Below are 27,283 nucleotides of genomic sequence, written 5' to 3'. Positions count from 1 at the left end.
AGGATGACGTAACATGAGTGAAATTAGATTCATATTGAAAAATAGAAATTTTTAAATGGATGTATTGAATAGCAAATAACCTTTCCCGAGCAATAAAACAAGAAAGGAGCTGAGAAACATAATCTTTCTTGCGCCAACCTGTATGTAGGCCTATACCAAAGTATTTGAAAGATTTCCTGAGTTATATATACAGAGTGATTCACGAGGATTTACCGTCATTTACGGAGTTTATTTCCGAAGACATTCTGAGCAAAAGAGTCATATAAACATTTGTCCTAATCGCAATATTTTCAGTTACATTAATTTGAAATTGTTAGTAAAATACCTTTTTTCTTTAGTTTTACGGGTAAAAAAATATTACAATTAGAGAATGAACTATTCAGAAGTATCATTTCTTTAATTGGCTAGTGTTCTGAAGCTAAAAATGTGCTGTTAATCCTTAAATTGACAATGTATCCTATAGGATACAACAGGTTAATAGGCTATATGCTATAGCCTAATTTTAATAGAACAATAGAAAAAAAATTGGTAGGAAAATTAAAATTTCACAATACTATTATTGTAATATTGTACAACATAACAAAATATAGACATTGCGATAGTTGTTTTCTTTACGGTCCGACGGTTTAATAAACTAGTGTGAGAAATGAAGCTTTGCCAAGTTAAGGGTTAATAATTGAACAATACGGTTTATAAAACTAAATACAAATATTTACATACGGAATATTTAATAAAATTTTACAGGAGAATGAGTTCGTCCAAAGGGCTGGACTCGGGAAGAGTAGCCTACCCAAAACGTTCATTGCATTTCCGCGTTGAATTGAAATACTTAAACGTTGACGCAAATAAGTAGTGCAAACGATCACCAGTAATGGAGATCAAAATTTGGCCGATTTGAGATACCAAAACTTTAGCGTCATGACTCCAAAGACCGAAGGTCTCCACAGCAAAGGGGACAAAGATATAATATAATTCCGTATATATTTTTTTATTTTATTGGGTTATTTTACGACGCTGTATCAACATCTTGGTTATTTAGCGTCTGAATGAAATGAAGGTGATAATGCCGATGAAATGAGTCTGGGGTCCAGTACCGAAAGTTACCCAGCATTGGTCGTATTGGGTTGAGGGAAAACCCCGGAAAAAACCTCAACCAGGTAACTTGCCCCGACCGGGATTTGAACCCGGGCCACCTGGTTTCGCGGCCAGAAGCGCTGACCGTTACTCCACAGGTGTGGACAATTCCGTATAAAAGATGAGCATATTTATTGACTTTATTTTTCACGGCTCATTCAGCAGCAGATGCTACGCGTCTGGAGGTATTCGGCAAGTGAGATGGAGCTAGAGTATCAACTCAAGTGGAGTCCCAAATTAAAGATTTTCCTCTAGATCATGGAATTAAGGTGAGACCATCGGGTCGTTTACCATCCGCGCGGCTAATACCTGGTGGTTCCAAAAGAGATGGGATGCCACAAGAAGTCAGAGATGTTTTAATGATATCACTGAGTGATGTATGTCTGGGAATGCGACCCTTGCTCCTCGCACAGCTGAGTGCATGATGGCCGTAAATATCAGCAATTCCTCTGCAAATACATTGGTGTGGCTGGCAGAGTTTACAACCAAGGCGTAAAGCCATTGCGATTTTAAAGGATGTACTGTTAATTATTTTGTACAGATTTTATTTTTCAATTTTTAACTAAAAATGACATCACAAAAATTGTTAAAAATCATACGACTTTAGGAACTTGATTCTTTACAGTTTAATTATGCATACTAATGTACAGTCTTAAAGAATTTACGAGAGTGGGATGATTTGTAACAATTATTGTGATAAATGCGTAAAAAAGTGTAATGTTGTAGTTAAAAATCGGAAAAAAAATCTGTACGAAGCAACTATGGAATTCAGAACACATTTTTAGCTTCAGAATTGTAGCTAATTAAATAAATCATACTTCTGAATAATTAATTCTTTATCTGAAATATTCTTTTACCCTTAAAACTCAAGAAGAATGCTATTTTATAAACAACATCAAATTGGTGTAACTCTGAAAATATTGAGATTAGGACAAATGTTTATATGATATTTTTGCTCAGAATGTCTTCGAAAATAAGCTCCGTAAGGGACAGTAAATCCTCGTGAATCACCCTGTATGTAATCTCTTTTTTTTTTACTTCAAGTCGTTTATTTAACAACGCTGTACCAAGAATTGCGAGGTCTTCTGGCGTCGATGCATTGATTGATAATGAGATGGTACCTGGCAAGATTAGGCCGAAAATTCACCGCGAGGTTTGCTTGACATTCACCTTACAGTTGAAAAAAACTCAGAAAAATATCCATCAGGTAATCATCCGAAGTGGGATTAGAAACAATGCCCGAATGCCTCTGAATAAGCAAGTAAATGCGCTACTGCCTAAGCTACTTAAAAAATAGGCCTACGTCGAAGTATTTTTACAGAAGTAGAATTATTCTTAAATTTATGGCCAAAACGGAATATTTTCGTGCCCATCAAAATTAATGGTCCGTTTCGAATAAAACACATGAAACTCGCTGTTACTCGGATCAGTGCACACCAGACTGGTATTAGTCTGCGGAATCGGGTTGCTTCTGTCTGTATGTAGGGCGTGGGATTGGGTCCCCTGACAGGACCTTTGCAGGTCTATTATGCTGTTAATCGACGTAAATATTTACAAATTCCAGGGTGTAGTTTCAAATTGTTCACGAATGTTTCTTCACAAATAAGACATTATTCACCAGTAACTTTCATCATAACATCTCATCAGCAGTAAATAATGTTATAAGTTCACAAAGCATAAAAAACGCAATAGAATCATCAATGGCCAAAATATAAATGGTAGTAATATTTGTATTGAATAGTTAAGAGAGAAGTTTTATATGAAATTCTTATTGAATTTGGCATTCCCAAGAAACTAGTTCGATTAATTAAAATGTGTCTCAGTGAAACGTACAGCAGAGTTCGTATAGATGGTTTCTGTCAGATGCGTTTCCAATTCACTGTGGGCTAAAGCAAGGAGATGCACTATCACCTTTACTTTTTAACTTTGCTCTAGAGTATGCCATTAGGAAAGTCCAGGATAACAGAGAGGGTTTGGAATTGAACGGGTTACATCAGCTGCTTGTCTATGCGGATGACGTGAATATGTTAGGAAAAAATCCACAAACGATTAGGGAAAACACGGGAATTTTACTGGAACCAAGTAAAGAGATAGGTTTGGAAGTAAATCCCGAAAAGACAAAGTATATGATTATGTCTCGTGACGAGAATATTGTACGAAATGGACATATAAAAATTGGAAATTTATCTTTTGAAGAGGTGGAGAAGTTCAAATATCTTGGAGCAACAGTAACAAATATAAATGATACTCGGGAGGGAATTAAACACAGAATAAATATGGGAAATGCCTGTTACTATTCGGTTGAGAAACTTTTATCATCCAGTCTGCTGTCAAAAAATCTGAAAGTTAGAATTTATAAAACAGTTATATTACCGGTTGTTCTTTGTGGTTGTGAAACTTGGACTCTCACTTTGAGAGAGGAACATAGGTTAAGGGTGTTTGAGAATAAGGTGCTTAGGAAAATATTTGGGGCTAAGAGGGATGAAGTTACAGGATAATGGAGATTCTTCACCTGACATAATTAGGAACATTAAATCCAGACGTTTGAGATGTGCAGGGCATGTAGCACGTATAGGGGAATCCAGAAATGCATATAGAGTGTTAGTTGGGAGGCCAGAGGGAAAAAAGACCTTTGGGGAGGCCGAGATGTAGGTGGGAAGATAATATTAAAATGGATTTAAGGGAGGTGTGATAAGATGATTGAGAATGGATTAATCTTGCTCAGGATAGGGACCAATGGCGGGCTTATGTAAGGGCGGCAATGAACCTCCGGGTTCCTTAAAAGCTAGTAAGTATAGCTAAAAATATTCAATAAAAGTTTTTGAATTTAAAAAAATCGGAGACCAAGTGCTTTTAAAATATCCCATGTGAATTTAGGAAGTATGCCACGTGCACCAAACAAAAGACCAGAAACACTCCACTGATTAGTGGAAATGTTATATTTCTCACTTAGGTATGGGATGCAGGACTCATAAATGCATTTCTTCTCCTCATCAACGTGCTGTGCCTGCAGGACATCCCTCTCAAACTGGATTGTAGGATCAAGAAGTATTCCCTTAGATTGAGTCCTGTGGATGGCTACAATATCTGCTCTTCAGTTCGAATCTAAGAATGAAACGCAGTGGATCTCCTCGTACGGAGTCCGTGGATACCCAGAGTAACGCAATCGACCGCCATTGTTATTCCATTTCAACACGCTTGGGATATGAACATTTAACCCATTTATGCCCACTGGGTCATTAACGGCCCAGTGATTATAATTTGTATAAAATATGCCGGTAGTGTTATATTGTGACTTCTATAAATTAAGTTGGTAACTGAGAGTGTTGTCTTGAGTTATAAACATCTGTGTTTGATTAGTGCTGCACCATTCACATTTTATTTGAAACTATCTCTCAGTTTGCATAACTGACTAGGATTCTGCAGCACATAGCTAATAATTTCTGTTTGTTGTCTTGGAGTGTGACTCATTGTCGAGCTTCTGAATACGAATCTAAAACATCGAAATGTAAGTAATACGATATATCCTGATAGCATTGTAACAGTTAAGGTAATATAGCAACAATGACAATAGTTTTTTAGAGTGGGTCGTTAACGACCCAGTGGGAAAATGAGAGGTACCATTTCGTCGCTTAGTAATACTTCTGTTTATATGATTCTTTTTCGTTAGTTATAGTTTATTTTTGTTTTGATATATTAGGAAGGGACGGAAAACTCATGAAATAATATCTGAACTTGAAGCAACAGACACGAGGAACATACCTGGAGAAATTGATGTTTACTGTATATTGCACCTCCAGAAAGTGATGGGGATTCTGGAGATGAGGAATGTAATAATCCAGACTGCTTGACGAGGACATTGTTGGAAGCAAAAGCTGAGGTAAGGTTTTCAAATGAAACAAGAGATGATGAAAATGATTCCCCTGAGTCTACATTGGAGGCTATGGTATTGTTGGAAGTAGAAGCTGAGGTAGAGACTACAACTAAAACAAGAGGGGATAAAAGCTATAATTCAAGATCTGTACTGAATACAAAATATATTCCGCAGTGAAGGAAGAGTCAGCCCCTCCCTAATTTTCCATCAGTTTATAATCCTGTCCAGTCGAGTCATCCATTATCACTTTCTAAAGACAGTCATCCAGCTGAATATTTTGACAGTTGTTTCAAATGAGTTTGGCGTGCATCCTATAGGAACAGCAGATCGGTACTCAACCAACGACAAAAAGAGGATATCCATTACACAATCACCCTCGCCAATAGTTTTATGGGAGGTGTTGTTCAGATGGATCAAAACATAGCAGCATACAGAATTGGAATAAGAGGGGAAAAAATGGTATGTTCCAATTCTTTTATGGATGTTTGATGTCGCCATGAATAATGCATGGTTAACAGCAAGGTCAAAAGGAATTTCCTTGGATAATTTGTCATTCAGACGGACAACTGTAATTGCTATGATGCAGAAATTTGGAACACCAGTATCTTCACTGGGGCCCAGAAAGCATCTGAATGTGGGAAATATGGTCGCAGGTTCAGCACATCGCAATGCTGGACACTTACTGGCGGTCGGTCAGCCACGTCGCCGATGTGCTGTCTGCAAAAACAAGACTACTAAAGGCTGTTCCAAACCTTCAAACCCGGCTCCGCTTCATGACAAGTGCGTCAGAGTTTTTCATACATAACATGGTAAATATGTGTTTGGATAATATTGAGTCATTTACATTTTACTACACGTATTTTTATGACTAAACTTTATGTGAATATTTACTTGTGCACTGTAAAATTATAAATATTACATGTAAAACATCAATAATATGTTGCTTCAATAACACAAAGAAATAATATTCACAATTACTGTCGTGACGTGTAGTAATTTAGATATAAATAAACAGAAAGAAAAAATGTATATCATATTTTCCCACTGGGTCGTTAACGACCCACCCTGAAAAAGGGCCTAAATGTAAAGATTCATCTGTGTTCGCTCATTTACAATTAAAAATGAATAAAAACAAAAACTGTGTGAGACATTCACAACATTTGGACAAAAATAAAGTTACGGGCATAAATGGGTTAAAGTAAAACTCAATTTAGGCCAGTGTTCATGGCCCTTAAAATTAAAAATATTTGATTCTGATATAGGCTACATAAGCTGCATTCACTCTCTATACAACTATATACGTCAAATAGCGCGCGCTGGAATAACAATGGCTGATTTGTCGACATTTCCGATGCAAAGGATTGCGGTACTCTGGATATCCGCTGACTTAGTCCTCATATACCTCCCATTCACGACGCTTGAGGACATCAAAAATACCAGTCCTGGCCTTATGGTGTCGATTGTTGCGCAGCAGCTCCGTTTTTCGACAGAATCCCAACACGTGACCAAGAGTTTCCATCTCGTTGCAGCCAGGATGGTGACAATGGGTTGTGTTGAAACTTCTGCCGGCCACAGATCTAACCGCAGATAGATTGCTGGACATTTTAATTGTATTAATGTATTCTGAAATTGATAAACTAGCTTTTGAAGACATCCCGGAATTTGCCTTGGGGCACTCAGAATACAGGATAACACCTTTGCCCTTATGAGGTAATTTACACCATGATTCAAAACTTTTGTTCTGTTGACGTCTCGTGCTGTTATGCATTTGGTTGCGTTACAGTCCAAGTTCAACATCGGAATTACGATACGAACTTACAAGCTGCCATTACAATAGAAACGAAACATTTTCTTAAAAACAATTATGGGTTTAATATGATGTCCCACATACGAGATACATTATTAGATTCACAAAGTAGTTGTTCACCTGATGATAGTAATAAATACTGTATCATATTTCATATTTGCTCCAGTAACGTCTTGTGACGTAGAAGGAATTTTTTTTTCTGAACCGAAAAGGAGTATTTCTTTCGATGAAATGAAAATATTCATTGTTATTTGTTATAATGACGCTAGAATCATAACTGTATACTTTGTGTGTTATTTTTATATGTATGGGTAAATTAATTTAGATTGGGATTTACGAAATTCATAATTACAAATTGTTATTTTTTTATATAATTTTCTTGTTGTAAGGCTGTGGACGATTGGAGCACATGTTTGGTTAGCATCCGGCTGTACATGTTAGTCGTTCTGCTTCACTGACACCGAGAGACGCGCTATTACTTTTCAGTCTGTAGAGATATAGTCCAAGCTCACACAACTTAACAGTTTTTGTATCAACTTCCTAGCTCTAGTAATAACTAGGACTAAAAAGAAGTATTGGTTATAGGCTACGCTGCATCGTACGTAGAGCTCTGTGTTTACAATATGCTTGTGTGCACGCACGACTAGTAACGGTAGCGGCTGCTTGTACAGTCCGCTCAGTATGAAAGAATTAATAATAGAATTTACATTTACAGGATTACTTGTGTTTCAAATTAATTAACTCGGAACAAATATTAAATTTACCAAAAATGTCATTCTGAATTAAGTCAAACACAATTTCCCCATGATCGGACGTCAGTCCTCTGTTCGTTGTTGGATTTTTTGTTTCGGCATTCTGATACAACTTTAAGTCACTGGAGCAGATCTACTATTGAGAAGAGTCGGATGTTCACTCTCTGTGCCCCTTACAGACAGTAGAGACACTCGACCACGTGACGCATTTTGTAAACAATGTATATAGGAATTATTTACTACCCTGATAGCAATACTCTTCTTCAGTCCTAGTAATAATATCCCAACTCAGTTCTTAGATAACCACTTTTGTTATGTTAACAGTATAAAAACGGACATTATCATGCTGCAGATCACATGATGAAGTCTTCCTGGTACGTTTTTTAATTGCAGACTCAAGGCGATTGAGTCGTCGACAATAAATCTTAGAAGTGACGGTAGCATTCCTCGGAAGCAATTTATTAGTAGATGCACAACATTATCTTACGTGGATATGCACCAGTTTTTACACGGTGAGTTGTTCTGTTGTTTTTTTTTTTTTTTTTTTGTTAGGGCTGAGGCATTTTGTCTGTTATTGATGTTAATGTAAAGGTACCATTTTTCATCACCAGTAACAATCTGGGACAAAAACGATCGATGTTGTTGGCAAGCTAAACAAAAATGAGTAAACAATGAAGCACAAATGCTAACAGGCTGACATTTTATATAGGCCTAATGGTTTTATTATTTTATTTGATTTTTATATAAAAAAGCAATATGTACCTTTGTTCTGGCAATAGAGTATTATTATTATTATTATTATTATTATTATTATTATTATTATTATTATTTGTTGCTGTTTGTTTGTTTTCGCTCAAAAAGTTTGGTACACATACACCCAATTTTTAGCTTTTCCCAAGAAATGCTGATGATTAACCAATTCATCTTATTAGCTAATTCTCGAGCTGACGTGGATCATCGTGAATTAAGGCGATTGAACAGTCTTCGTGAAAGTCGCACGGTCATATTGAAGTGGAGAATTACCCTTGTCAAAGTGACCCCCTTTGAAATGAGAAAATCATTTTCATGTCGTACTTTCCCCAGTGGCGTTCTTCTTGTACAAATGGCACAAATGGCTCTAAGAGTTTTCGATGTCCTTACTCCTCTGTTAAAATCAAAGCAAAGGATACGTCGGGAATGTTTGTTTTTCCTCTATTTGATACTCATTCTCTTCAGCCCATAATTAATATAAATTTCTTAAACATTAAAAAATTTAACTCATATTCAGTAACACGATACTATGACATTAAAGTGACGGATAGCAAATTCCAAATATTACCCAAAATTTCTAACAAAGACTTTAATGTCATGAAAAACAAAACCACTACGAGTTTTTTCATCCAGCTAATGAAATAGTGCGCGACTAGAACAACACCCCCCAGGCTCTCTGTTTTCTTCTCTGTGCACAACAAATGTCACACTTTGCAATATAATTAATTTTATTCCATTGGTGAAAAGCCATAAGCTGACTGATGGGCTGGAATGAACTGGAATGACTTGTTTGAATAAACTGAACTGGTTTGAATAGGATAGACTGCGCTAGTCTACTTTGAATGAACTGCATTCCTTGAAAGGACTGAACTAATTTGAAAGAACTGGACTGAACTGAACTGAAGTAGCTGCATATAGTGGAGTGCACTGACTGAATCTGACTCCACTAGATTGACTGAACTTAACCGGCTGGAATTGGCTGCACTGGATCGGCCAAAATTAGCTATAGCGGACCGGCTTGACTGAACTGGAGTGAATGGTATGGACTAAAGTGATTGGAGGGGATTGTACCGGAATGACTGTAGAGCAGCGGTGGCGAAAATGTAATTGTGCGCCGAGCCACTGTGTAACCTGCAACGTGGATAACACCTATGGAGGGAGGCGGACACCCGAAGGGAAAGTGAAGCAACTCTCTGACTAATTAACGGATTTTCATTTTCCTTACGTCAAGCACTTAAATATAATTGTATACAGTACAAGGCTACAAACTAATGTTTAGCACGTGTAACGAAGAAAGAAATGAACAATAAATGAACAATATCACAACCTAAAATTAACTGTCTTCAGAATGTCTCTGCGACAAAGTTTCAAAATCAGGAATTATGTCACTTACTGCCAGTCGTAGTTGATCACGAAGTTATTTGTCTGTCAGTCATGATCTAAATTTGGTTTTCATTATTTTAATTGTTGAAAATAATTTTTCACAAACGTAAGTTGTAGCGAACATGGCTTCAACAGAGCAAGCGAAAGAACGAAGCTTCGGATATTTATTTTTTGGTAAAGATTTGAAAGTTCAACATTTGTCAAGTTCTTACATCTAGCTTTCATTTGACATCACATAGGAAATCAGTGAGTTCAAATTGAAGAGCTAACCGCATTATTCGTACATCTGCTGAAAAAGGGTCGACGTACAGAGAAGAAGAAGAAGATGATGATGATGATGATGATGATGATGATTATGATGATGATGATGATAACAACAATAACACTTAACCTTTCAATGTTTCATCAGTAACATGTAGTATAATGCCGATTTATGTTATACAACCGTTTTCCTCGTAATACTTGTGAACAAATCATACATTTAATATTCTCATCATATTGACAGCAAAAAAATGCGTCCTCCCATCCTACTTGGAACTTTCGTACATGGTTTCGAGAGAGACATATGCCACTCGCAGGTCAGAGACAAATACAAATGGAACGGAGTTTGACTCCAGTGAGTGAGAGGGTGGGGGTTGGTGGAGGTTAGAAGCAAGCGAAATGCACAGCTGTCACTGCGAGCCACGATGTCTCGCGAGTCACGTTCTCGCCACGGCTGCTGTGGAGGATTGTACTGGTATGACTGGAGAGAGAGGATTGTACTGGTGTGACTGGAGAGGATTGTGCTGGAGTGACTAGAGAGAACTGTACTCGAGTGACTAGAGAGGATTGTACTGGAGTGACTAGAGAGGATTGTACTGGAGTAACTGGAATGGGTTCGACTGGAGTGGGTTGGACTGGAATGACTGAAACTGAATGAACTGGAATGACTAGACTTGATACAATGGAATGACAGGAATTGTCTAGAATGGAATGACTGAAACTACCTAGACTAGAATGATGAACTGGCCAAACTCGAACGACTGTGAGCCGGATATCAACAGGGAAGAAAGGCTAGACTTGTATGGAGCTAATACCCTTGATCTGAACTCAGGACTTAGCGAACCGAGACGGAAAGTGCCGTGATACAGTGACAATGACCACAATAATCGGCTGAATAAAAAGCTGTATTGCATAACTCAGAGTGCAATAAAAACTATAACTAAGACTCTTTTGTATGTGCACATCACTTCTTCAAAAAATAATGTTTCTCCTGCAAAGCCCATTAACATGTAATTCCACGTCCCAGGGCAAGTAGTCAAATTACGTCGCTGGTTCAGGATCTAGCTGAAGAGGTAGATAGAGGCGGAAGAATCGATGCAGTTGTGATTGACTTTTCGAAAGCATTTAATTTGGTGCCACATGACATATTAATAGATAAGTTAAGTAGGCTAGGAATAGATAAAAGAGTGGTGCTATGGATCCAAGAATTCTTAAAAGGTAGAACCCAGAGAGTTAGAGTAGGTCATGAAATATCGGAAATTGGAAATATAAGTTCAGGGGTGCCACAGGGCAGCGTTCTGGGTCCATTACTCTTTATAATATACGTAAATGACCTATGCCAGAATATTACATCAAATGTGAGGCTATTTGCAGATGACTGCATTATCTATAGAAAGATTAGAAATAATTCAGATGTAGAGTCTATTCAAACAGACTTGAATAACATTTACAACTGGGCGTTAAAGCATAGGATGAAAATAAATGGTTCTAAAAGTAAATCTATAACATTTCGTAAAACCCGAGAGGAGACTAGTCTTAATTACGAATTCAGTGGTGTTGTAATTCCGCAAGAACAATGTTGTAAATACCTAGGAGTGTATTTAAACTCCAAACTTTCTTGGGGAGAGCATGTTATGTTGATAATGTTACAGGCAAAGCATGGAGGGCACTTCACTTTATTATGAGAATCTTGAGAAAGGCTAGCCCCAAATCGAGGGAAATAGCATATCTAACATTAGTGCGACCGTTAATGGAATACGGAACTACGTGTTGGGATCCCTATAGAATATATCAGATAAATTCCTTAGAAAGAATCCAGTATAGGGCAGCTAAATTTGTTAAAGGTAAAAGAGAAGATGGGAACGATACGATAAAAGAACTTAAATGGGAAACTTTGGAAAACAGACGTAGGAAAACTAGAATAACATCATTGTATAGAGCACATCTAGGTCAGAAAGCATGGGTAGACATAACGGCTCGGTTAGAAAAGCCAACGTACTATGGTAGGAACGATCATGATTTTAAAATCAAATGTAGGAAACAGAAAACGGATGTAGGTAAATTCTCATTTTTAAATAGAACTATAAATGATTGGAATGACCTACCTGCAGCGGTCTTTGAGGGCTGTCCTTCCTTAAGGAGATTCAAGAATAATTTAAAGAGTTGTGTATAAAGTGAAAATTAAAATTAAGGTGACATTCAACATTTAATTTTTTAAGGTGACATGTATTTATCTAGCCTGACGAGTTTACTTCCTTGGTTTGAATTGTAAATTATTTAAAAATAGCGTGTAAGAGGGCCTTAGACTAGAAATATTTAGTTTAAATGTAGTTCTGTTTATAAGTATGCAAGAATGCAATTATTTGACTTATTTGAACTGTTGTATCAGTGAAGCGAGGTGAGTCAGTGAAGTTATGGTTTTACAGTGCAGTGAACAGTTCCGATCAGTGATAATTTATAGCGTCAATGAAATGTGTTCTATAGTGTCAGTGAAATGTGTTACAGAGTGTCAGTGAAATGTGTGCTAAAGTGTCAGTGAAATGCGTCATAGTGCCACTAGAGGGAATGAGATGAGAGTAAAGTGAAAGACTATTGAAACTTATGTAGGACCTATACATAATTATGTAGGTTGTGTTGTAAAATTAGGTGTTTTATTTTATGTTTTATTATTATTGTGTTAAATTGTATTGTGTATAAAATTGTATATGTGTTGTAAATTGTATTATGTATTGTAAATTTTATTGTGTATAGCTTATCATTTTAACTGTGTATTGTTAATATTGTATATACCACTGCCACCGGGTGCTTGCCCACTTGCAGTGTAAATAAATACATACATACATACATACATACATACATACATACATACATACATACATACATACATACATACATACATACATACATACATACATACATACATACATACAAGTAGAAAGGACGACACGGTATTTTTAAACTCGCTAATGAAGCAGAGATGCGCCGTTACACAAGAAATCAAACCCACAGGGACGTTTCTCAACTTCCTGGACAAGTTTTTATCAGCTGACAAGAGACGGGCTTGATGATCATGCTTCATCTTGGTATAGGTCAGTGTCTATGTACAGAATGACAGGTTTACCCATCTACATTCTAATTGTTTCTTTCACTCTCTTCAACTTTAACTGAAACTGACCTCCAAGGATGCAAGTAGTATTGTTCTGAACGGCATTATTACTGTTGCAGGATGTGATATAGCGTGTTAGCTAGGATTCGACATTTTAATGTGAAAAATAGCAGTGATCTGAACCAACCTTTTACTTAATAATTGATTTGAAACGACTCTCTAAAATGTAATGAGAGAAAAAAATGTTTACATCCTGTTGATAATCAATAATTTTTATCCGACCCTAATGTAAAACCCGTTATGTTGATATGTAGTATAGTCTATAATAAATATTATAGTCTCATCCGTTTGCGAAGACATAAAATAAAATGACTATAAAATTTATAATGGGGGTGTTGTAGAATTCATTTCAGTTCCAATGTATTAGAGGTGTTGTTTTACAGAGGTTTCGGAGTTATTTAAATGAACGGTATCAATATGTCCCAGTGAATAACTTGGAAAGTGATACTTTCTTATTATCATGCGATGTGCCTCAAGGATCAATTTTGGGACCCCTTCTCTTTCCCATTTATGTCAATGATATAAAATTTCTTCATTTATATGGAACTGCCAATCTTTTTGCAGATGACACTAGTGTATTTTATGGCCTATTACTGACTTCATTGAAGAACTGTTTGAAAAGTTTGAGGCAGACATTATTACTCTTGAAAACTGGTTAAGCGCAAATAGGCTTTCTTTGAATTTGAAAAAAAACTGTGTATAATACTTTCACTAAACCTCCTTTTTATTATATTATTCCGAAAGAATTAAAGTTTAATGATTCTGTAATACAAAAAGCTGCATCAGTTAAATTTTTAGGTTTGATTGTTGATGAACATTTAACATGGGATAAGCATATTTTGGCTGTCTGTAACAAAATTGCTATAATGTCTGCTATTTTGAAAAGTGTTAAAAGATCTTTGCCTATATCTTGTCTCTTGAATTCATTTTACAAACCTATGGATCAACAATTGGCTCTCTTCTGACAAAGGAAAAATTTTACTGCCTGTACAAAAGAAACCAAAAATCTGGAAATGTACAAAAACTTACCCAGACATGTTCAAAAATTTCTAACAAGAGCCAGAACAGGTCACATTGTCACACAATTGTACCTACACCGATTTCACATTTCTGATAATCCTACTTGCCTGTGGTGTAATAATCATGATGAAGATCTGGAGCACATTCTTCTATACTGTCCATCCATAAACCACAAAAGAAGTAAATTAAAATCATCGGTACCAGTTGCAGAAGATATAGCCCTACAGTATATATTGGCTGCACCCCAACTCTGGCTACTAGCAACAGGCATCTATAATGAACACTGATCAAAATACCCCTTATTTCTCGTGAAAAACAACTGAATAGACTGCAGTGGACTATAGTGGACTTTATGTTGTCAGCAAACACTGAATACATTAAGAAGATTGATTGATTCATTCATTCTCATTTAATGTATATGTCATATATTTGGGGACATAATAAGAAATCTGCTTTGAGACCTTTACAAATTATTCAAAATAGAGCTTTAAGAAATTTATTGGGTTTTCATTAATTGACTCCAGTTACATATCTATATCAATTTTCTTTCGTTCTACGAGTTGAATCAATTATCAAATTAGGTGGTGCTATTTTCATGTACAAAGTTATTAACAATTTAATACATAGTAATATTATATTTCAGTTTAATAAAGATATACATACTCATTTAACAACACAAAAAGAAAACATATTTTTTCTCAGCATAGCTCAGTAACTTATGGAACGAAATGAATTAAGCATTTTTAATAACAATTTTTAACCAACTTCCTTTAGAATAAAGAATTTTACCAAATTGCCGGTGTTTTAAGAATTGTTTAAAAATACGTTTTTGGGAAGATTATTTATTTTAATTTTCAATTGATTTATTTATTTCATGGTTTCGAACTTTTTCTTCTTTCTGCACAAAATGTTATGTTGTCTTACTCTTTGTTCTTATTTTGTTTTCTTTCTTTAATAAATTCTTGAGATATTGTTTTTTTTTTCACATGCTGTAGTTTCATGTCTTCTTAAATTACATTGTACAACATATGTATGTGTTCTTGTATAGCCCCTACATATGAGTTATACTCGTTGGGGTATACTCAATAAATTAAAAAATTAATGTGATATTGAACCACGGGAGTTTTGTATCATCATTGTTACCGTATAAGAAACAAAAGAAGTTAAACAATAATAAGAATAAATAAAATTCCGTTTACTGCACAACAACGAGCGAAATATGTCTTGTGGTTTGCTAAATTTGAAAGCGTAATGCCTGTTCAACGGCGGTTTCAACTAGAGTATGGTGTTCGGAGAGCTCCGAGTTACAAGGTCTCATATGAACTGAAACGGGCTAGTCCTAAAGTTAATTATTGGTGCGTGGTAAGCCTCTATAATCTGTATGGGCCGTTTTTTTCTCGCAGAGGAAACAGTTCGATCAGGACCATACCTGGACATGTTGAAAAACTTTTTCGAATCACAACTGCAACAGGAAAACAACATGGGTATCGTGTTCCAACAATATGGTGCATCTCATTGGGCAATAGACGTCCGTGATTATCTGAATGACACATTTGGTAAATGGTGTGGTCGAGGAGAGCCAATTATGTGACCTCCAAATTCACCATCCGATTTCTTTCTCTGAAGTTTCGTGAAGAATAATGTGTATGAATACTTATTTGCCGTAGCTATAAAACAAAGAAATTTATTTTCAAGTTCTTCTGTAAATTTACATTGCCTCTTTGGCATTGTTATGAGTAAAACACAGTGCTAATGTTCACTACAAACACGCATTAAATAGATTTAAATCCACGCTGAACTTGGCTTGGCAAATGAACAAAAAACGGTAAAAAAATTTCAAATATTATAGCTCTATGGATAAAAAAAAGTAGATACGAACTTAAAAATTGCCATCATTAATAGATAAAATCGATGGCATAGAGAAATATCTTCCATGTCGACAGTGTGCAAGTACCTACAAAAATTAATCGGCACATTTGTGAAAAGTTTATAACTTGCAAACTTAAGCCAAAATTCTGGATAAAAGCCGGTTTATTGAAAATAAGTCGGGACATTTTTATAAGGCTAAAACAGGATAATCCCGATTAACCGAAACGTATTTGTCACCTTATATTTTATAATAATTAATTTGAATAAAAAAATACCAGTTCATAAATCATTAAAAGCTTAAAAATGGTGAATAGTAAAAGTATTCTTACCTACTTTTACCAAATAAAAACATGTATGCAAAATGTTTTCCCAATAAAATATGCACCATCAAATGCTCATAAAATTTTCTATACTCTTTCAACCACATTCCTTAATAAATAATATTTTTTTAAATTTTGTTTTAAAAGGAAATACTGATATTTGACCATTTTTAATGAATTTATTTTTATCAGACAATCTATCAAAGGTAGAGAAGTATCTTGCATCATATTGCAGATATGACATGTATAAATACACATACAAAATTTCATCACAGAATGTTGGATAGTTCTTTAGTTATGTGGGAAACGCTTCATCACTGCACAGTGAACTGAATTCTGAAAATAAAAATGTAATTTTTTTTAAACGTAAAAATATTTTCTTCATATTATAGCAGAAGGACAGTGTTTTACACATACTAATTTTCATTATTGCACAAGATACAGTAATGGTGAAAAAAATGTTGAATATTTCCAAAATTTTACTGATGTAAGCTGTATCTAACCCCTTAAGATAAACCAAGAATATATTATTTAGCGTCTCTTATCAAAGATGAGATGATATTTACTGCCCATGATGAAGCAATGGTTGAATGTTGAATGAGGAAATCAGCGTACCAATTTTATCTACACAATAGAGCCATATTGTCATTCTATCGTATGTAACATCATCTGTAGTTCATAACGGAACTCAAATAATTACAATACAGTTCTATATCCACGAACAGGATCTCATTTTCTAGTAATCTAGTGAGGAATGTAACTTACCGAGTGTTACTATAAGAAGCCTCTGTCCTCTCATCCTGCCGGCACGAGGACTCACCCCTCGCTGCAATAAGAAAGCAAATAATTAGCCGATCAATTTATATGAATGCAAATTAGATTCCTTAAATGGCATTCTGTACATTCTATTTACTTATACAGGGCTTTCCGTTAGGAACGCGACTAGACCTCGCAGTCCGCACGGCCTTTGCATGTTACAGCAAGGCTCCTTTTCACTGGTAACTCGAGACCAGTCTCGTTCCTAAGGGAAGACTCTGTTCTTTAAATATAGGATATTAAGTAGGAACTTCGAGGGAAGATTAATAGAGGATTTAAAAACAAAGAAGAAAGTCTTACCAACATAACTTTATAGGAAATTTCCTTAAGTTTTCGAGTTAGAATTACTTTTGTTTCACGTTAATTACATTTAACCATGATCACAGAAAATTCTCTTCTTCTTCTTCTTCTTCTTCTTCTTTTGGCATACAGCTCTTATAGTTTATCTAAAGCCTCCTTTAAAACAATACCCAATCACTTCTGTCCTCTGTCCTCTTCATCCATCTCCTTATTCCCATTTTCCTCAAATCTCCTCAATACAATCTAACCATCTCAATCTGGGACGACCCCTATCTCTCTTTCCCTCCAGTGTTCCAGTGAAGATCATCTTCGCCATTCTTTCGTCCTCCATTCTAATTAAGTGACCTCGCCATTCAAGTCTTCTAATTTTTTATCGAAATTACTATATTAGAGTCCTTATATACTTGTTCTAATTCCAAGTTACTATGGATTTTCTAATTATTTTGTTCTTTAACAGGACCATAAATCTTTCTCAGAATTTTCCTTTCCCATCTTCTAAGTTGTTATTGTTGTTACTGTTCAGTTATGGTTCATGATTCATACCCATAAACCACTATGGGTTTAATTATTGTTTTGTATATTAGTAATTTTGTCTGCTTAGAAATATATCATGTTCTCATGACTTTGCCTAAGGTATAATAACATCTATTCCCTGCTGAAATTCTAGCTTTTATATCTTTACTACAATCATTTTTGTCGCATGGAACCAATGAACCCAAGTATTTAAACTCATTACATTCCTTAAATTGCTCTGAGCCAATAGAAACCATCTTATTTTCTTCCGTTCTTATCCTGTTTTTGATGTGTTCATAAATACTGTCTTATCAATATTAATTTCGAGTCCAATCTCTTTTGTTATAATAATAATAATAATAATAATAATAATAATAATAATAATAATAATAATAATAATAATAATGGTTTATTTATCTGCCAAAGTTAAGGTCGTTCGGCCTTCTCTTCCACTCAACCAGTATGATAGAAAATTACTACAATGCTGTGAATATAACATAATTAATACAATACAATACAATGCAAAGCAATACTACAATGCAAGACAATATAATACATAATTAATATAATACAATGACAATTCTTTTCAACTTCACAACACCATTAAAATATTTATGTAATAATAATAATAATAATAATAATAATAATAATAATAATAATAATAATAATAATAACAATAATAATAATAGTAATGATAGTCATACCTAAATTAAATTAAATTATTAAACTCGATCACAATTATACCTTCAATTTGACTGCGCCCGTAAAAAATCGTTTAGCTTTTCCTTGAAAGTGTTTATTGTCTGGCAGCCCCTAATCTTCTGAGGTAGAGAATTCCATTCACGGGGGACTGAGACAGTAAAAGAGAATGAATAGTGGGATCACAGTCTACTATATACAGTCGCGAAGCTTGAGGTGATTTTTTGCAAATCTCGTGATAAAGCGCTCCAAGCGGTTAGCAACTAGAAACAATAGACTGTCCACGGTCGACTTTGGACTGTGTCGTATTTCCATCGAGTGCCAGCTCGTTGCGTATTTCACATTGATGCTTGTGAAATATTCGTTATTGGTTGTAATGAAAATGTTAATGGCTAAAATACAATAATTGGAATAATAATATTTTACTAGAGACGTAGAAAAATTAAGTTTGTTTTAATGAAATTTATTGATCACGTTTTATTTTTAATTCTGGTGGGATTATTATTGCTTAGGCCTACTTTTTTTTTCAAAGGATATGTTTTTAATTATAGCTGTTATTTTTATTTGTTACTTTACTAGAGACGTAGAAAAAGTCTGTTACAATAAAATTTATTGATCACGTTTTATTTACAATTCTGGTGTGATTATTATTGCTTAACCTCATCCCACTTTGTTAGTTACGTAAGCCTACACTACAAGTACCGGTACACGTAAGTTACTCGACTAATTCATATTTACATTATTATTGTTGTACAGGGAAATGTAAATTAATATTTATTGGTTTAATAGTTAATTATCGCTATAATCTTGAATGAGTGAAGCGATTATAGTAAATTTCAGTTCGTTTTGCACAAACAAAAATAATATTAACCTATTTCTTGCAGGTATCTTCGAGTTTATGGTGGAATTTAATATACTTCATTAAAATAATAAATTAACTTTATGCATTTAATATTTCAATAATGGAAGCAAGGTGTTAATTTTTCCAAAAGAACACGACAACGAAAGTGTAACATATTTTCTCGTCTGCTAGGAGAGAGATCTGCGATGATGAGGCGATAGAAGCGATCCTAGTGGTGGGCAACTACCCATGTTTGCATTTTTACTACATATTGAGCTTCGCGACTGTATATAGTAGACTGTGGTGGGATGTTCAATGGGCAGGAATTGCTAGGATTTGGCTCTCCTGTGACCTGGTGTTTAGATTGTGATTGGAGGATTAGTTAAACCGGGAACGAAGATAATTTGGAGTAGAAGTGTGGAGAACTCGAAACAGAAGAGAGAGCGAATGAACTGTTCTACGGTTACTAAGTTGCAGCCAGGATAAAGATTTGAACGAGGGTGTAATGTGGTTATCTCCTTTATTTCCTCATATACTTCATTTATTACTGATGCTGGTCTTGTTATTATGATAACATCGTCTGTATAGGCCATGTATTGACTAGTACTATTTATTATACTGCCACCTGGGTTTATAACTATATTACGTATAATATTTTTCTAAGGCTATGTTAAACAACAATGTTGAAAGTGAGTCTCCCTGTCTAAGACCATTTTCTGTCACAAAATCTTTTGATAATTTCCGAACAACTTGGATCTGATTAACTATTTTCTTTAATGAGATTTTAATTAAATCTATAATCTTCTGGGGGATACCAAATTCTTTCATTATTGTATACAGTTGTTGTCGGTTTATGCTGTCATAAGCCTGTTTAAAATCTATGAAAAACTGATTGGTTCCAATATTATATTCATATGATTCTTCAAGTATTTGTCCGAATTGAAATATTTGGTCAGTGGTAAATCGACCTTTCCTGAATCCGCTTTGGTAATCACCTAATATTTCTTCTGTATACCTTTCCAGATATTTTGTTATAGCACTTAACAAGGCAGTGATGAATGTAATTGTGTTGTTGAACTAATTAAAGCCACAAACTATTCACATCAACCGGACCTTTCACTTTGCCTAGAATATGGACAGGAGAATCATTACCTTTCAATTAAACATAGGCCTATAAAAGAGTTGCTGGGAGAAGTTTCACTTGATGTTATTCGCCATATGTGGTTTATTCATGGAGGGGCACAGTTTCATTCATTTAGTGAGAACCTGTTGACAACTTGAAGTACTTAATGATCGTGTTGAGTATGTCAACAGAAACAGCAGACACTTGGAACAATTGACAGATTAAGACAAACCATGATGAAGCGTTGAGCTTCTGAAAGCGTGACAGCCGTTGTTATTGTTAAGAGTAATTACAGGACATCGAAAGTAAACGAAAAAACATAATAAACTTATTACGTTTAAATAAATTTTGTTCTTATTTTTAGATCCTCTATTTAACGCCCTTATTAAGCTATACCATGTATTATCAGTTTTATCAACAGTAATCTCACTAGAGGTTTTGATTTACCTAGAGAAAATCAAAACTCGAGTGGAATTTAATTCACTATTACACGATTAGAAGAAAGTATTATAAAGATTAGAAGTAATGAAGTACTCCAATACCATAAAATATTAATTGACTTACGAAAATACAACTGGCTTTAAATGTATTATTGTACCATCTCAACATTACAAATATTACGCTAGATGGCAGTAGTGTGTTATGATTAGCTGTTTTCTTGTTATCAGTTGTGCCAACTAAGGAATCTTCATTGAACTCTGTGGACGGTTACTAGTCAAGAAGGCTTTGTTGGTTTAGTTTCATTTTTATTAAAACAGTTGTATTCCACTTCAATTATCCGGATCTCAGTAATCAACGTCACTTGACAGATGATTTTCAATAAATCTTAATATTAAACGATCTCTGATACGTGACTATCCATAATATCATATATATAAGCTGTAACATAACCTAAATAATATAACAAGCGTTAGAAAAGTTTTAATTAGGGATGATGAAATAAACAAGAAAAGTTTTCATTAAGGACAATGAAATAAAAAATAAACATGAATAATTTTAAAGGGAACAATTATTGAGAGTACAATTTTCAAATTTGAATGTTTTAGTGGTTAGAGGTTCAGTTGATGTTAAATTGGACGTGTGCGTAGAACAAGTGGAACTCGTTGATATACATGGTTTATTCCTCAACTTGAAGATTTCCGAATGGTGTTCTTCATTTATTTGTAAATAGGGTTTCAGGGAAGATGCATAGCTATGACCAGTGATCTTTACTAATTCTTGTTCTTGAATGCCAATGCGAGTCATACTTGAAAGTGCTGTGCATCGACTGGAGTGGTTTGTAGTTTTCTGTTCTTTGACATCCAGACCAGTGCAGTTTGAAATGTTGGCAAACAAAGAAACAAATACTAGGGTAGTGATAAAAAGAAACAAATGTTAGGGAAGCGATAAAATTAAACAAATGCTAGGGACGCGATAAAATTTTGCGATAAGCAGCCATGATTGGTTGAAAGACGTCCTTTCGTACCGTTTTATTGGTCAAAAGTAGTGTGACGTAGTAAAAGTGTAATAGTCAACAGTAATATCATTAGAGGTTTCGATTTATCTAGAGAAAATCAAAACTCGAGTGGAATTTAATTGACTATTACATAATTAGTGAAAGTATATAAAGAGTAGAAGGAATAAAGTACTCTAATACAATAGATATTAATTGGCTTACTGAAATTCTATTTCACTAATGTTACTTTCACCAAAATGTTTGAACGGAGCCGCCATTTTCAATCGACTATCTATGCGGGAAATAAATTACGATCCTAAAGCATGTTTTATAGTACCGTAAAGAATTTGCAGTTTGAAATGTTGGCAAACAAAGAAACAAATGCTAGGGTAGTGATAAAAACGAACAAATGCTAGGGAGGCGATAAAATTAAATAAATGCTAAGGAAGCGATAAAATTGTGCGATAAGCAGCCATGATTGGTTGAAAGACGTCTTTTCGTACCATTTTATTGGTCAAAAGTAGTATGACGTAGTAAAAGTGTAATAATCATATAAAATAAATATAGTATAATGTATTTTCTTAAATTTGGTACCAATAAATAGGACAATGGTATTTTTTATTTCCATTTAACCTCCTGCTGTTGTAAGACTTGCACACCAATGCCTGTAGAGGAGGAGACGACGCTATTCTCAGACATTGATATTTGACTTTGACATTGACAAGTTCCAGGACACTATGGGTTACCCAAAGGCCTAATTTCTAATAAAGAGACTTTATACACACAGTTGATAACCTAACTTTGGTCGTGACAATCATATGACTTTAAATTTATAATTTTCAAAATTAAAATAAAGCACAACTTACAGAAATAAAATTTAAAGTATAATATTTATTTTGTTGTACCGAAGTACATATGATATTTCCATGCAGATATTCTGCTTTCTCAGATGATGAGAGAGAGATGGAACGGAGAAAAATTCTCTCCGGCGCCGGGATTTGAACCCGGGTTTTCAGCTCTCCGTGCTGATGCTTTAACCACTAAGCCACGCCGGATACAATCCCGGGTTCAAATCCCGGCGCCGGAGAGAATTTTTCTCCGTTCCATCTCTCTCTCATCATTAAAGTATAATGTTTTGAATCTAATTTAAGATGCCTTCATTTTAATATCAAATAAATTAATAACAGAATTGTAATAAAAGACTCTTATTTATTTATTTATTTATTTATTTATTTATTTATTTATTTGTTTATTTATTTATTTATTCAGTCATTCATTTATTTACATTTATTTATTTATTCATAATTCATTCATTGATTCATTTATCCATATAACAATCTTTAGACACTGAATTAGTGTAATAGAGCTTATCAAATACAATTATTAAAAGTTAGGATTAAAAAATTCTTGTATATCATAAAGAGACTTACTAATGAGCCAACTACAGATAACATTGTAAATTGATCACTGCTTAAAGTAAATAAATATGTGGGCACTTTATGAAACATTTTTATTGCCAATCGTATCATTTATATGATGCTCATAATTTATTTCAATTTCCCAAGAAATAATATGTCTTTGCACTTCAAAATGTACCACGCGGACCTTTCACTTAATTACAGTTACTGCACCATTTTGAAACTAGGTTACACAAGTCTGAGTCCCATGAAGCTATGAAAAGAGGACGTCATTCTAAAAGTAATGAATGATTGTTAAGGGTAAAACACCACATCATCAAGTATATATAATTACGCAACATAAACATACAAAGTAGATACATTAGCAAGATACTTTGTAATTAGTCTATAACATATATAGCACATTTGGATGGATAATTTTAACTGAAATGATATGTTTCCATTAATTGTATTATTACTTGCAACGATTTCGGATAACAACGTTATTAGTAATAAAGACAGATTTTAATCTCGTTTTCACATTTCGTACTCGCTGTTTCAAATTATCATTTTCACAGTTGATTTTACCTTGTGTATTATTTCGTTGTACAGACGTGGACAAATTATTAGACTAAAACTTTTTCTTGTAAACATAATATAATTCGTCATATCAACTATCAGTATAATTCACAGAATCTCTATTGTTGTAAATATGATTATTTACATCTTCTGGTATATTTTTCCAATGGTTAAGTACATTTTTTTCTGGCTGTGTTGGTACTACTGGTGTTTTAATTATATACTGCAGAAGATATTCTCTCATGGTGTGCAAGAAGACCGGACATAACGAAATTGAAAATCTATGATCTAAACTGAAGAAGAAAATAAACAAAAAGAGGCTTACAACAAAACATGGACTCATTTAAGCACTGGCTGATATCTGCTAAACGATGCTGATATTCAAAGAAAGTGTCAAACTTTGGTTTCCAGCATCCCTGACAAAATCAACGTGTTAATAAAGAATAAGGAAATGTTTACAAAATATCAGTAACCTCAAGACTCAATTTTCTGTTCATTATATGAGGGGCTCACAACCAGAGTGGACCAAGTCCACCAGTGGTGAGTTTGTGGATAAATGCAATTTCGGATGAAGAAAACTTAGATTTATTCATTGTCATAACAAACCAAGTCCATAACTCATTTGTTACTCCATAGAGGACAGCATTTCCTATGGAAGGTGAAGGTTACTAAGCATGAGGCAGGAACTTTAAGACTCAATTTCTCAAAATTATTCCAGAAGAACTTAGTCCACTCTGGTTGTGAACCCCTCATATCTGTGCAAAATACATTTTTGTTCATTATTTCTACCGATAAATACAGCTTCGTCGCACATATAATTAATTTAGTCTAATAATTTGTCCACGTCTGTACTTTAAATAAAAATGTTATGGCCATCACGGCCAACAATCCGGGAATGGCACCGAAAATTTATGGAGACTGGGAGTGTGCTGCTGCAAAAGGACAGTGGGCGACGAAACTCAAGTGTGGATGACATTGAACGTGTGCAAAATGCATTTGTCCGAAGACTTAGTAAGTTCATTCGCAGTGTCGCCAGGGAACTGAACTTGCAGCATTCGATTGTCCACGAAGTCCTTTACAAGAATCTGAGGCTGTTTGCGTACGAAGTTTAGCTATACCTAGTGGAAGCTCTTTAGCTAGATGTTCGTCCACAGCGCACAGTATTTGCTGTCGACATATTGGCTAGAATTGACGCCGAGGAAGGATTCCTTTGGACAAATGCACCTTGCACACGTTCAATGTCTTCCACACTTGTGCTTCGCTGCCCAATGCCGCAGCACAATCCCAATCTCCATACATTTTCGGTGTCACTCTCGGATTGTTAGCCATGACGACGATTCTCTTCCATATTGTGTCCGGACGTGACGTTGCACTTATTATCTGATCGTGTCTCGATAAACCAGCATACACATTGTGCCATCTCCTGACGTGTCCACATCTCCTTCGGTGTCAGATTTCAACAAAATTCACACCAGTAATTTAAAAACGCATTTCAGCGTTGACAGTTTCAGACTAACATGCAGAAAACCGCATCCAGATATTGCATCGTGACTCAATAATTTGTTATATTTGTTATATACATCTGAAGTTGTAAAGGTTTAATATAGACACCCTGTACTAACATGCTTAACTAGATCCCAAAAAGCACACATGCCAGTTCGTTTAAATTATCGTAATCAATGTATTCTCACTACATTATGAATCAATATAATCTGCTCCCGGTACTCAAACTGCACAGCAATACTCATTGGGTTTAACAAATGACACAGAGAACAGTACTCTTAGGTCACAACATACCGTATATTATGTTTTCAAATTGGTTTATTTTACGACGATTTATCAACTGCTATGTTTATCTAGCGTCTCAGTGAGATGAAGGTGATAATGCCAGCGAATTGAGTCCAGAGTCCACCGGCGAAGATTACCCAGCATTTACTCTTAATGGGTTGAGGGGAAATCTTGGAATGAACCTCAACCAGGTAACTTATCCCAACCAGGATGGGAAATCGTATCCACTAGTTTCACGGTCAGACATGTTAACCGTTACTCTACAGCGGTGGACTTGTATTATCTTAACGATCGAACTAAATAAATGTAGTCTTATATTAATCTACTGTCCTTCCACTTATACTTAAATAAAACACTATTTTCAAGTCATGATATATCAAACATCTCATTCATTCATTCATAGTGTTCTGCCCAAGGGTAGGTCTTTCACTGCAAACCCAGCATTCTCCATTATTTCCTATTTTCAGACTTCCTCTTTGTCTCTGCGTGTGATCCATATATTTTTCTGCTCCGAACTCTTTACCATTCCTTCCAGTGCATCCTTCAGCAGACAGTTTCTTCTCAGCCAGTGGACCATCCAATTCCTTTTCTTCTTCCTGATCAGTTTCAGCATCATTCTTTCTTCACCCACTCTTTCCAACAAAGCTTCATTTCTTATTCTGTCTGTCCACTTCACAAGTTCCATTCTTCTCCATAACCACATTTCAAATGCTTCTAATCGCTTTTATTCACTTCGTCGTAATGTCCATGTTTCTGACCCATAAAATGCCACACTCCACATAAAGCACTTCACTAGTCTCTTCCTTAGTTCTTTCTCCAGAGGTCCGCAGAAGATACTCCTTTTTCTATTAAAAGTTTTCTTGGCCATTGCTATCCTTCTTTTGACTTCCTGCAAGCAGCTCATGTTACTGCTTATAGTACACCCCAAGTATTTGAAGCTGTCCACTTGCTCTAGTGCTTCATTTAGAATTCGCAAGTTTATCTTATTCACTTTTCTTCCTAGGACCATCCTCTTCGTCTTGTTGGCATTTATCTTCATTCCATACTGCTCACAGCTGTCATTTAGCTCCAGTATCATATCTCTTAGTATCATCTCCTCTTCTGCTAACAACGCCATATCATTAGTAAATCTAATGCACTTCATTCTTCTTCCTCCTACTATCACTCCTCTGAACAGTTCTTCACTAAATATTCCAAGTAAATGTTGAACAGGGTTGGTGATAAAGTACATCCTTGACGTATTCCTCTCCCTATTTCACTTCCTTCTGACATTTCTTCTCCTATCCTAACTTTGACTCGTTTCATATAAAGATTAGTCTACTGAACAGCCTCCTCTCTTTCCAATCCACACAGTTTGTTCCAATCCACTCTGTGAAAAGCTTTCTCTAAATCCACAAATACTACGTACTTTTTTATTCTTCTCTAGGTATCTCTCACCCATTGTTCGTAGCAGTCC

The 27,283-nt window shown here is 35.0% G+C and overlaps 1 protein-coding gene and 1 non-coding gene across 3 annotated transcripts in view; both read right to left on the bottom strand.

The window, feature by feature from the left end:
- Positions 1-27,283, bottom strand: part of LOC138703373 (serine-rich adhesin for platelets-like) — a 425,014-nt gene that overhangs the window by 105,259 nt on the left and 292,472 nt on the right. For both annotated transcript variants that reach the window (XM_069831197.1, XM_069831198.1), the window contains one exon: positions 17,102-17,162. In XM_069831197.1, coding sequence (XP_069687298.1) covers positions 17,102-17,135 — 34 coding nt within the window. In that variant the 5' untranslated portion in view covers positions 17,136-17,162. The remainder of the gene's footprint in view (positions 1-17,101; positions 17,163-27,283) is intronic.
- On the bottom strand, positions 23,047-23,118 carry TRNAS-GGA (transfer RNA serine (anticodon GGA)). Its single transcript has one exon. It is a non-coding gene; the product is annotated as a tRNA-Ser (tRNA).

The sequence above is a fragment of the Periplaneta americana genome, chromosome 7 (assembly GCF_040183065.1).
Source record: "Periplaneta americana isolate PAMFEO1 chromosome 7, P.americana_PAMFEO1_priV1, whole genome shotgun sequence".
In the NCBI taxonomy this organism is placed as follows: Eukaryota; Metazoa; Arthropoda; class Insecta; order Blattodea; family Blattidae; genus Periplaneta; species Periplaneta americana.
Note: the sequence above shows the minus strand (reverse complement) of the source record. Positions and strands in the feature narration are given on the sequence as shown.